Source organism: Acyrthosiphon pisum, chromosome X (assembly GCF_005508785.2).
Source record: "Acyrthosiphon pisum isolate AL4f chromosome X, pea_aphid_22Mar2018_4r6ur, whole genome shotgun sequence".
Lineage (NCBI taxonomy): Eukaryota > Metazoa > Arthropoda > Insecta > Hemiptera > Aphididae > Acyrthosiphon > Acyrthosiphon pisum.
Window position 1 is genome coordinate 10,594,409 of NC_042493.1, and position 14,734 is coordinate 10,609,142.

The 14,734-nt window shown below is 28.5% G+C and overlaps 1 protein-coding gene across 1 annotated transcript in view; it reads left to right on the top strand.

The window, feature by feature from the left end:
- The window catches only part of LOC100169221 (ALK tyrosine kinase receptor), a 446,893-nt gene that overhangs the window by 424,890 nt on the left and 7,269 nt on the right, over positions 1 to 14,734 (top strand). The window contains exons 16-17 of the mRNA XM_029485932.1: positions 4,485 to 4,694; positions 8,650 to 8,901. Coding sequence (XP_029341792.1) covers positions 4,485 to 4,694; positions 8,650 to 8,901 — 462 coding nt within the window. The remainder of the gene's footprint in view (positions 1 to 4,484; positions 4,695 to 8,649; positions 8,902 to 14,734) is intronic.

Below are 14,734 nucleotides of genomic sequence, written 5' to 3' on the forward strand. Positions count from 1 at the left end.
ACAGGGGCTCTAAAACTCGTATCCAACATTATTCTAATGCATTTGTATAAGGTAATATTGTATCTATATATCTAATACATTTAAAAATACGCGCACTTCATTTTGCGAAACCATCACAACAATTCACCACCAGTAGCATGAGTATCAGCGGTCACTTTTCATTCTCCCGACTATAGTGTAAAGTTTATCAACGGAAAACGCCCTCGTGCACTTCCAACGCGCGACAACAGACGATGTATGACGTGTTCGTAGTTGCGCGCCTGTGCGTGTGATCAAAATATATTAATATTGTATATGTATAGGTACAATACATTTTAAGTTAGCTGTTCACGTTAGTTGTCAACGATGAACTAATGTGACGCTCTCGCCGGCACTATGTTCGATGTCCATGATCGTAATGAAGCCACGTCCCCTGATCACAAGTCGGCCTATCGTTGCGTCGCACCGAGTCTCCACCAATCAGTACGTCAGCAGCGCTAGCGTTACGCGAAAAGGATAACGCTAAAATAACACTCAAATAACGCTCGGAAAATTTCACTGCTCAAACGGAAAAGTCTGAACGGGGTTGCCCCATAAGATGTTTTCACATAAAAAAAAAAACTTCGTAAATGTAGTAAATATTTTTCGTATCCGTTCAACTTGTAGATTTGATTTCAACTGTTAATTGATTAAATTAAATTAAATTTGTTTAGTATTGACTTTGTAAATCATATACTAATTAAGCATATTATATCTACTTCTCTACTTTATGAAAAATGTTGAACTGTAAAACTCTCACATTGGCCACTTCCATAAAACGTTTTTCTCTGTCTAATATTATATAAATTATAACACATTATCTAAAAACGAATAATATGCTCATTCCACTTTCAATGGCCTTAGCTGTAAATTATTTTTAAAATACCGATTACGAATAACTAATAAAACTAATAACTTTTATTATAAATTATAATATATAATATTACCTATTTAACGAATTAATGATAAAAAATTAAATTTTTTACGTGTTAAAATACGCACTGTCTTTTTTACGATTCATAACTAATTTTGAATTTAAAAAAATAATAATATTATTGATTTAATTAACGATGGAATTAAAAAAGTTATAGTTATGATGTTAATAGGCTCATTATCGTGAGAACAAATAATAATAATAGTGTTCGATTGAAAACGCGACATAAGTCAATAGTGTCTATTATATTAATAGTCTGTGAATTCCGAATGACTTTGAACGTAATATATTTAATTAATTATAATATAGATTTTGATTCAGAATATTAACAATTGGAAGTCGGTGGATATTTGTTTTTTTTTTTTGATAAAATGTAGATATTGTTAAAATATACAACTGAAAAAAATAAAAATAACTAGCATGGCATCTAAGCATCTTTAATATAGGTACCTTTAGACTGTGACAGATATTTGAATTCTTATGCCACCTACGCATAAGATAAGTTTATAATATTTTGTTCGTTGCATTTGTAATGTTTATTCGTTATAGTCGTTTAATCTACCTACTACTCCAATTATTTAATTATAATATTGTAATTAAATTTCGGCGACATGAAATAAACGGATTGTTTGTATTCCATTTTCCAAGTAAACTCGATATTGTGCGCAGTATCTAGACGACGTCTTAGATGTTTGGACCTGATAACATTATAATTATTATTAACACGCAATTTCTCAGACAATATTATTATTGTTCAAGTTCTACCTTACAACGTAGGTAATTCATTCATGGCCTTTTATTCTTTGAACGTTCTCATTAATAATTCTCTGATAAACTTTATTTTTGATATCAGCTACACGTCTACACAACACATCAATTTAATAACTACGGTTTTAACATACGCTGCAAGTAAAACGCAATCATATCATCCCCTATTTTATGATAAGGAATTCTCTATTATATACAATTGGGCTTTAATATTAATAATTGATTTTTTACCAGAATTTAAAGATATCCAACAGTCAGTCGAGTTAAGCCAATGCACGATATAAGTACAACAAATTGAATATAGAATTATGGAATATAAAAATATTATTTTATTACAGCTAAAAGGGAAGTTCAATTTTTTCTGGATTTTTTGTTATAATATTACACACTCACATTTCAATATCGTATTGTTAATTCTAATATCCATGTGTGGGTAATCGTACGTTATTAGGTTAGATGTTCGAATGAACACGAAACTGAGTGATTTTAATATTATTATATATTGATTGTACTATTATAGTTCACAAAAATTTGACTTGTGCCAGTAAACTCTCCAAAGCGAGGTTTTTTTTGATCCAATTTCAAATGGTTTCGATATAGTTTCATATTGTGCAAATCATAATCAAATTAATATGGTTGAAATGTTTTTCAAATTTATTGCGTACATACAAAATGTATAACCATCTGACGTGACTAACCTATATCAATTCGTGGTATATGATATTTTTTTGTACTATGTTTTTTTTCCAAATCAATATGTACCAACGAGTGAAAATTCTGAATCTCAATAACTTCAACAAAACAAATAATATCTTGTTATCCTTAAATAAACTAACCATAAGCTCAAATAGCCCCATTTTTTTTTATCTTGAGGGATCTTATAGGAAAATAAGTAAAAATAATATTGACAAGAAAAAATATATGGGGCGTAACCTTTACCACTCTCCATATATTTTATTGACATCGAAACACAAATTGTTGTATATATTGGTATAAATTATATTTTTTTGTTCGAGTAAAATATATAGTTATTTTTCGGAAAATTATGATGGAATATTATCTGTGTCTATTTGTCAGATATAATAGTATCTTGAAACTTAGAGCACTGCAGATAACAAAACAATATATTATACAATATATTATTTGTACAAAAAAGATATTATTATTATAAAAATAATCTTTAAATTTGAATTTTTATCTATAGATAAAGATAAATTAGTTTTTACTTATACATTACGATAGATATTTTCAATTTTGGTTTTGAATATACAAAGTGAAGTTTTATATATTATATTGTATTCCTTATATCAGATACTCGGTATTATGGAAACAACATTTTAAATAATTGTTGGTATATTATTATTTAATTAATTTTCTAACTTATTGCACAGATAATCAAACTTCACTTATATACCTAAATTAAATTTTACAAATATTTGGAGAGATATTAAAAATGCTGACTACTTTATTCGCACCTTTGAAACTAACAATATAATATATGCTGTATTGTTATAGAATATTTAATTTATATTTTTAAATAATTTTGGCATTGTAATATGCTCGTAGTATAATTTATTGAACGATAGGGATGTGATCGTGTATGCATTTAAGCCTAGATTGTTGTGCAGTTTTAGCCAGTAGTTACACAAATGAGATTTTTCGATTGTGTTTTATTATTCAAATTAAGAATGAACGTTATAATGTTTAATGAATATAAATCAATTTTGCACCATACTTCCCTAAATTTATCCATTCATTTCAATTTGAGGTTTATTTTATATATGTAAAACATTATATAGCATTAAACATCAATGACATTTATATATTTTGATACCTCTGTTTTAAACTTAAACGGAATTCTGATTGATACGCTGTTACAGCAATATATAATAACTATAAAATATTAAAATCTAGTGAACAAATAAATAAATAGAATTAATTAAATTTTGTTAAAAAAAAAAAAACGCTCAAATATAATACACAAAGACGTAATTCAATGTAAATTAAAATCATATTTAACAACTATTATATTATATTACTCTGTATAATAATTATGTGGGATTGTATTGTAAAGAATTCATAACTGTTGTGGTATTTCATTTGTAATAACATAATAATATACCTTTTTAGTGTTGTTAATAATAATGTAAAATGTTTGAATCATAATAATTATCTTAGAATGTCGGTGTATAAAACATACCCAATAATAATTCTGACTGAATATTTACGAATATTTAAAGTTCAGACAGACGGAGCAGGAATGTACCAAACAATTTGTAAGGTTCCCTAACCAGACACTTCAATCGTTTAACACTTTAAATAAATTCTTTCAATATTCGGAATAAATAAATACATCAAAATGTTCAAAACACGAAATCAAAGTTATGCGGATTTCTGTTGAAAAATTAAGACACTTAAAATCACGCAAAAAAATGAGATATAAACGTCATACTTACAATAATGTTTTTTTTTCAAAACAGGAAAGGTTAATCACTCGTTCTATAAAACAATATTATATATAATTCGTTAGCAGGTATTAAGTGTGTATAATAGGTAGCTTATAAAAATATGTTGTTGGTATTTTTTTAACGTTTTATAATAACAATATTATATGCTCCATAAAAGTGACTCAACTGAACTGTTACTTTTTTAAACCCGTTATTTTTTAATTTGGTTTTTCGTCCACGCATCAGATATTATAATGATTTGTTGGATTCCACGTAACTGATATCATTCGAGTAATTTATTTTTTGTATCTTCACAGGTGCTGGCGGTGGCTGGGCCCCGGGAAACTATACAGAAGACAAAAAATCCACTGGCTCGGCGTTGCTGGGGACTGGCGGTTTCGGAAGCGATGGAGGTGGTGTCGGCGGCCTGGCATGTTACAAGAGCCGAGGCAACACCAAAGGATTTGGTGGGTTCGGTGGAGGCGGTGGCGGATGCGTTGCTGGTGGTGGAGGTGGAGGTTTTACCGGTAAGCCAATATTGACGTTGATGTACTTGGTGACAAACACGCACTGTCGGTCTCGACAAAACCTAGAACGGCCGGATGCGGTACCATTACGGTGGATTCGTTTTATTGGACGATTTTTGTTTTGTGTCCACATTAAATGATTCCGTTTGAAAGTTAATTCTACAGTCGAACAATATACCTACCTACTATTTTACACGTTCGTTCTCAACCGGGTGATTTGAGATAATATCGACTGTAAGGTGAATGTTATACGGAAATAGTTTTGTAATAATTTATTTTATGATATAAATATTATTATAATATTATATTATACGTTGCATCAAATCATTGTGTGATTTTAGTTCACTGATAAAAAATGTATGATGTATCCATCCCATACACGATTATGACAACACTTTCACGACTCACTTGGCCTTGAAGAAGATACCACATAATATATAAGTGTTATTATTACTCCGAATATACAATTTTGTTTAAATTTGGTTAAGAAAAAAAAACATGAAATAATTTTAATGAATACAAGTCAATGGTCCAAATACCGAGCTTTTAAAATTAAAATTAAATTAAAAGTACATTTCATTGTATTATAGTATCATTGTATTGTCTCGTTGATAAAAACGATTACCTATTATTATTATTATTTTTATTACTTCGCCCGTTCATTGCAAATATATTTTTTGTTTACCGATTGGGTCACGCGCTAGATTTATTATAAAATAAATCTAATTTTATTTTCACGCAAGACTCTAGTTTATAATATAGGGTTATAGTTGGTAAACAATATAATTATATATATTATTATTGTACTAAGCACATAATAATGTTATTTACGTTATATACGTCTAAAAATCGACCAACACTAGCGCGGGCGGGCAATGTGTAAAGGCGTATCGTCAAGCTCATAAAACATAATAATTGTTGGCGAAATGGCAATAGTAGACGCAAAGGCCAACACTAGTCTACAATATTATATGGTACTATGGGAAGGGAAGGGCTAGTATAATAATAAATAAATGTAAAAAAAAAAAACCAGAGAAGACCTCGCAAACTCGGCAACCACACGTTTCGAAGTAACGGCGAAATAATAAATCAGCTCCACCGCAATAAAATAAGATCGGAAATGTATGTGCGACAACGGGCGTCATCGAAAACTGCATATACATAGATATTTATTATTTCTATTGCATCCGGATCAATGCCGTCAGAATTCCTACGAATAATTTATTATGATCTTATGCAATTTTCGACAAAATATAATATACAGCCGTTGTTACGTAGCTATAATAACATGGAATATTACTACAATAGAAAACTGACTCAAAGTAAAAAAAAAAAATAAATAATAATAATAACCGAAACAATTAGTCTGCAGTCCTGATTTACGGGCGCCGATTGTACGCATACTATTTATTATTATCATCAGAAAATTGTCTCCGTAATAATAGTTTTAGTTATTAATAACATAATATTAAGACAATAGCGAATCAATCGCAAAATCCGTTGTGTAATTTATATTACTAATCACCATAACGATCAAATCTAAACGAATTCGTAATGATCTATTTCGGCTGGTATCCTCGATCTCTGTTCTTAAGCTAGAGACAAGAACATAAGGTTCGCTTAATGGCAAATTCAAACTTAAAGTTACTTCTAAAAGTCGTATTTACCACGAAAAAGATTCTTTGACAAGATTTCAAGAGCATTGAAGTAGGTATATGTTCTTTTTTTTTATCCGATCCAGAATTAATATAATGTTTTTCATTTCATTTCCATTTCTTCACTTTTATTTTTATAAAATAAAAAAACAACCCTTTGTACTTCCTAAGCTATTGTGTATTAAAACGTAATAGACGGACAAATGTATTACCCCCTTGAAACGTATTATCTACGACCTTTTGTTAACCAATTAGATGGCAAAATGCTGGGTCGTTAATGTGTATTTTTGATTGCATTTGATAGTGGAAAGTACAGGAAATCATTCCGACATAATAATAATATAATGTACTTAGATAGAGGTACTTTAACAAAGTAATATAATACTAATTTAAATTAATACGAAATATCAATGACTATGGGTATTATTGAGATTGCAATAACAACGGATTAGCTGGGTCAATTTTTGTACAATGATTTTCTTTGATGTAAGTATTTGCATTTTTCCATTGACTATAATAATATTATAATATTTTTCTTGGTAATATTGTAAACGATTTTCTTTTTTCGTGTGACATTAAGTATTTATCTGTACACTGTTGTCAGAGTGGTAGTTTTATAGATTTTTAAAGTCTGCTGCTTATACGGGATTTTCTCGTTTTAGATATAGAATAATAATTTATAGTAACATTACCTACATGTGTTGTAGATGAATCAAAAATTAATAAAATTAGTTTCATAATTATTTACTGTAGATAGTCATGATTAAAAAATAACTGTAAAATTAATAATAATTATTACTTATAATAATATTATATTACATTTTGTGGCATAAAATGTATATTAGTCTTTTCTTTTCCGACAATTTAACAGCGTAATTTTTGTTGGGCTTATAAGGCACACCCGAGGGTTGTTTTAACAAATATATACCTATGTATTATTTTATTTTTTTGATAATACATATAGACAACTATAGGTAGGTCCTAGTACTTAGGTACTTATATGAATACTAAATTACCTAAAAGCCTATAAGACAATAATAACTTTTAAAAATATCAATTTTGACATTATTTTCGAGCAAATATTATAAATAACACTGTTTATAATATGTAGATGAATTTATAAGTGGAAATGTGTTAAAATATTCAGATGGATTATAATAAATGATTAGAAGATAAAAAATGTAAACATACATTTTAGTTTTTAATAATAAATGCTTTGGAATTTTCATGCATCATTAATAACAATTAAGTCATTATTTTTCAAAAAAATATTTTAATAAAAATGGTTGAATCTAAAAATCAAATAAAAACGAATAATTATGCCTATGATAAGTAGGTTCCTCCTATAAATTATTAGCAATTATAATTTGAAATTAATAATATTATTCAATCTACATTATTATTGACATCCAAAAATGTTACAAACAAATTCATAAGATACACATTTTAAAATCGATCGCAAAGGTGACAAAAGTCATATGTCACAAACTTATTAACACCGACTAACCTTTTTTCGGGAGAGCTGTTTTAAATCCTCCTATTTTTTTAAAGCATTATTTACTCATATAAGTACAATTATTTACGTTATCTAAACAGATTTTCGTAATAAAACATACTATACTTCAGAGAGTGGAACCTTGATGATTTTCACGGTTCCGGTTTCTGTTTGGTTCCCAGAAAAACTAAAATTTTGGTTTTGGTTTCTTGAATTCAAAGGGTTCCGGTTCCAAATTTTTAAATTTGAATTTCATGATGGTTTTTTTTAGGATTTAACATAAGTACGTGTAAGCTTAAAACACGCGTTTTGATAGGAATGAATAAAAATTCAAAAAATAAATAAAAATAGAAATAAGTGGTTTAAGATTAATAGTTTACTGTGACACTTAGTATAATGATAAAACCGATCCCGATTTACTCAGAGAAACCCTAAAACGATTTTGAGAAAAAAATACCTTCAACTTTTGGTTTATTATATCAAAATATAAATTGTATTTTTCATTTTATTTATAGTAGCATAGATCATCTTGACTGGTTATTTTTATCGGCACCCACCTACCTACCTCAAGCTACCTACCTTAAGGAATGCATAATAATATTATTGCACTATGATAAACGATAGATGTTTGGACCTTGCAACCAATTCAACAATACCTACTACTAACTCACCTTTATAATAATATTTTTGTGCGCCAACAAGACGTTATCATCCGTTTTTTATAAGCGTATAATACCATGATAAAATATAATAATGAAATATTAAATAAACATTATTGACTAATAATATATTGAACCGACTTCAGGTGGTCGGGCTTGGAGCAACAGCCAGACGAACGGCGAGGGCGGCTGGTCGTACTTGCCGGACAACCAGCACGTGTTCTACAGGGCAGTGTACCCAGGCAGCAACTACAAGTCCGGAACGGTGTACATCATACCCGCCATCGTGGGTTGTGGGTGCGCGTACCTGTGCGCCGCGACCAATCAGCTGCGCAGCTCGGTCGTCTGCATATGTCCGTCCGACTTCAAACTTGGGCCCGACGGCAAGTCGTGCATATGTGAGTACTTGTACACTATTCAGTGGTATTGTTTTGCACCAAACCAAACTCTGTACAAACGAAATAGTTGGTGATATTATTATGTTTAAAAACGATTATAACGAATATTCCAAATTCCTATTTGGTTGTTGTGAGGAGAGGAGAGGTGCAGGAAACGGGCCTGTATGTTATTATAATACAGTAAACTATCTGTACCACAGTGTTTGTACAATTATAGGGAATACGAAATCATATAGTTAACGAAAATATGACGTCGTCGTGGACGTAGAAATTGGTTCAACACGCGGCCCTAAACCGATAATTAAACGAAATGGTATCGATGTTCAACACTGCCTTCAAGCCTAGGTCGGGCGAGACATCGAAATAATTCAAAAGTATCTCGATACTTGATATTATGTTAGGTATTAGGTATATTGTAGATAAATAAGACTTATATATTTTACAAGATCCCTACCCTCAAAGGTACCTACATATTTTTTGTTTTTTTCAGACTCCCAACATTTAGATACCACTTTACTGTTTTCACAGATTACGGTCTCGATTAAAAATTATTTTGACTCCATAAAATATTCTGGATCTCAAAAGTGTATAGTAGATACCCGGTAAAATAAATACCTACTTAATACAATATATTCTTTGTTTATGTTACTATTGCGGCTGAAATTTGAAATAAATAGAAAACATTCGTCCAGATCGAACTTGACTATACTTAATGGATGAGAGTAAAGACGTTTTGATTGATGGGAAGTGTGGAGAGTAGTGCATTTATGTTGTTTTACGATCCGTAACGGAAATTGAAATTACAGGTTTTTTATTATTGTTTTAACGATACTTAAAGTATAAAAACATTTCGTACGATTGTGTGCATCGTATATTGTGTAATATTAGTATAGGTATAGAAATTATACGATCGAAAGCACAAGATGTACTCATATACATTTTAATTACATTATTTATTACAATATTAATTTTATTACGCTATTTCTAATTAATTATATGATCGGTGAGTATTAATTTGCTTGCTTCAAATGTTATGTATAAGTATAAATATGAAGGGGATGTCTGGTTACCATTTGCGGACTGGTCACGCTACATAACAAATTTACGTTTAGTTGGATCAACTCTGTGTTGTTACTTTTAAAATTATAGTGAATACCTACCTATTATACAATTTTAATTTAAGATTATTACCTGCAATGTTGGTAAAATATTTTAAATGTTATAATAATTTTTAAATTTTAATGATTTAAACGCTCATACAACCACACAAATTAAAATATCATGAAATAGCCAATATAGCGACAAATGTAATGGCTCTTAGGTGACTTTAATAATAGCTGAATTCACCCTAATACTAAAAGTAACAACGTAGGGTTGGTTCTACTGAAAGTAAATATGGTATGCTAGGCATGTGTCAAAGAGAGAAAACAATTATTAGTGCACTGACATGCTCTTGAATAAATATCATTATAACAGGATCGATTAATTATTAATTATTAATTGAAATATAATTAGCTTAAACATAATTAAAAAATAATGACCATACGATGAAAATATTTTTAAAAACGTCAATAGATATTTTAATAATGATAGTGTCTTACGTTAAATTGATCACTCGGCATATTATAATTATTACTGACAACGATATTAAAAAGTAAAATTTTTATTTTTACTTAGTGAGATAATCCATATTAAAGAAACGGTAGTATGCATTTTTAGTATGCATGTAGAAAATGCATACTAAAAACGTAAATTCATAGTAAAATAATATTATATGTTATATATATTATTATAAATTAAAAATACTCATACCGCACGTTTATACTTTGTTGATGACTAAATATACTTTTTCAAATAAATATTATATTTCATAAATTCTTGAATAGCAAGATATTAAATATTTTTTCAATATTATTCACATAATATAATCCAAATAATTGTTAATTATTAATTATAGGCAATCATAAAAATAATTAACAAACACCTACGTTTGAATGGTTAATAATTTAATTTTATATTTTGGTTTATGTTATTTAATATAATATGTATAACTGAATGGTACACATAATTTTGGTTCACAACCTTTATAGTAGCTTATAACCAGTATATAATAGTGTTAGGTCAAATGTATATAGTATTTATTTTTAACGAATTTTATGATATTTTGAGTTACATTTCTGAAATCAAAGATATTTACTTTAAAGATACTACAATTTTAGATGTGTGATAATCAATATAATCTAGTATAATAATAATTACCTACTTATCAATAATCAAACTTTGTCATTTTTGAGTTAGTCATATGCACATTTCATTGTACAACAGTTTCTGCAAGATGACCTCAAATGTTTAGTTAAATCACGAAATACAGTTTAATATATTAATGAAAAATATTAATGTTAATTAGACATAGGTAATCATTTGTATAGGAACTCATTGTAAAAATAATTTTAGTTAAATTTAAATTTTAACACTCAGTCTTATGATCTTAATAAAATATACTGTTCTTACATAAAACTTAAAAGTTAATATTAACTATCGAAAAACTAAAATGTTAAAATATTTAGTAGGTATAGACATTATTTGTGGCGCCCTCTTGTCGAGACGTTTTACGATTCTTTTATTATGACAACAGTATAATTTTGTCAATAGATGGAAACAGATAATATTTATGAGTTCACAATAACTATGCAATATTTACGATTTTTATAAAAGTTAAAGAAATGAATTAAACTGTAGACCAATAATTGTACCTGTTAAATATATATAGATACACACATTATCTTCAAATATTTCGGTATTTATTCACCGCAATACAAAATGTAACAATTTTTACAAATAGCTTTACTTACTCTCTAGTAAATCTCAAATATATATTTTTTTTAACTAAAATAAATTAATATATCCGGGAAGACGTGCGTAGCTCTATGAATCTAGTTCACTAATTTTTAATGAACATGTTTACGTATATTATAAAATTTTTTAAATTCTTCCCGAAATACTATTTACATCATTACATGCTATAGGCTTATAATGAATCATAGAACATAAGGTGTATGACTAGTAGGCTCTGATCACTTCACACACTAACCCCCTGGGGTTTTAAGACACCTCTCCCCCTGAGACCAAAAGGTATAGCCCAATTTGCATCGTACAATTTAATATCTGTAATTTAAAAAAAATAAATAAAAAAAACAATACGTTGTGCAAAATAAAATATGCAAAACTTTTTAAAAATAATATAGTGAGTTTTAAGTAGGTATTTAGTTATCTTATATTAATAACTGTTATGTATTAAATTGTTGGTGACAATGGCAATTATTATAATAGGCATATGGAACATAATATACAAACGTTTTTGGAATAATATATTATTATTATTATTTTTTTATTATTTGGGTTAATGCTTCAACTACTTAGGTCATTAGGCTGTAGTACTTTGGTGGAGAGTATTGTAGATTTGTTTACACGTGTGTGTTGGTTTTTGGCAGAATTTTTTATTTTGGCACTCATATAGGTATCTGCCATTCCCGGCTGGGGGACGGCGGTCTCTCTCTCCAGACAAATTATGTCTGCTCGGAGAGAAGTGCCGCCCGTGACCGAGATTAGAATCGGCGACGGTGCGCATTGCAACCTACGCTTTAGTCTGCTCGGTCACTCCATCCCCCGAAACATATTATTATAATATATACATATAAAATTCAAAATTATTCTAAGGCTTCAAATATTATATTTGGACTCAATATATTTTATGTATAATTGTTAACTGCAGACATAAATGTTAAAACTAAATATTTCATAATAGAGTGTATATTATGTTAAATATAAATCAAATACTTTATTTAAATTCCGTTTTTTTTTTGTAGGTACGCTGAGGGATTTACAGTTCACAACGTGTAAAAAACAAAAAAAATCATATTATTAGTTATTCTAGACCGTTATTATTTGGGTTAATCTGGGTAGACAGTAGTTAGGTATGCACGGTTAAACAATGATTACATTAAAAAAAAACCATATTAGATTAAAAGGGCATGACAGAAATGAAATTTTACCGAAAAAATTCGTTCACGCAATTCTAACACAGTATAATTCAGTCGGAAACGTAATTTCATCTTCAAAATAAATGTTTCAAAACATGCTTAGAATTATCTCAATTATTATTGTTATCATAAGGTATTTGATTCTTTAGTTTTCATTGACTGATTTTGCTATTTAAACTTAATGATAAGTAACTTAATGACTATTTAACATAAATTAGAAATAGTAACATACTAACATCTGTTTTACCAATTACTTGTATTCGGTAAAGTCTACCAATAATTCAATGTAATAATAATAATAAAATAGAATAAAAATACAACAATACAATTTCAGTATTTGATATATATTATGAGTAACTAAAATATCAACTTTAATGCAATATATTATTGATTGACTTGTGGGCTTATTTGTTTAAGTATACAATGTTGGACAGGCTCAAGTAAATGATGATGACGTGGTGCTCCATTTTATTTGATTAATTATACTGGACATTTGTTCTACATTTGTATTTTAATGTTATGTTTGATGTGTGAAGCTCCAGAGGCAATAGATGTATTTTTTAAAATTTCAGATTCATGTAAATTTGCATTTTTATAAAATAAACATTGAGGCAGCTCTCTTCAATTAAAAATTGAAATATTATAAACAAAAATATATTATTTCTGAATTACAAATTAGAAACAAAGTTTGAATTTGTTTTAATAACATATTAAAATACTGACATTTTGAGAAAAAGACACAAAAACTTATACCCTACCGATGTAGTGTATTTTAAAGTTTGATTTCATGGAATAATTCCATTTCTATTTTTAATGAAAACATAGTAGTAATAATCATACTATATAGTAGGTACCTGTTGTCTCTGGACGTACGGGACATGGTTACGGACATGTTGCATGTATATTCGTTCTTCTTGTAAATGTCATTAAAAAATATGTTCTTAAGTCTTAAAATTATTATTCAGTATTCATACAATCTCGTTGAAACCTTGAATTATAATGAATACACTTAAAAACTGAAAACACCATTAGACTTTAAGTATTAAAGTTTTACACGTGTAATGATGACGATCAAAGAACGGAATATAATATACCTACCGGTCGGTATGACTTGTGATGTACATCAAAATAACATAAATGACATGCCGTTATGCACAATATTAACAAATTTAAATATTATATAATATTGTTAGTAAAACTGAACAAACACAACTAAATTTGAATAAAAATGTCAACAAAATGCAACAAAGTTGTTAAGTAAAAAATATATTCATTGAAAATATTATACTCGGAATCTTTATATAACGCACCAAACAGTCATCTTTGACAGGTACCTAGCATACTGTACGGGTTCACTATTTCGGACTTTATTTTAGAATACCTAGGTAGTTAATTCGGTTAAGCATATACCCAGTCATTGGATATCATCGAGTTATATTATAAAATGTCAATTTTATATAATTTATAATGGTCGAAGGTTTTTAATTTTTACGAACATTGCAGAACTGCAGGGTTTAATGATTTGGGTGCAAAACCCTTGGATAAAAATACAAATTTTGTATGATTTATGAGCCGCTCTGTGCGACTATATGTTTGGTTAGGATATGATAATAACGGCGCATTTGTTATCTTTTTGTTGTTGTTGAGTTTGAGTTTATTAATAAAACATTGAATTATAAAACTGTGCGCGATGAGATAATGAACAGAAAAAAATAAAATATATTAGATTATAGATGTGGGGTCCTCGTGTATGACGTGTGATCAACGCATATTAGTGTTTTCATAAGTTATTG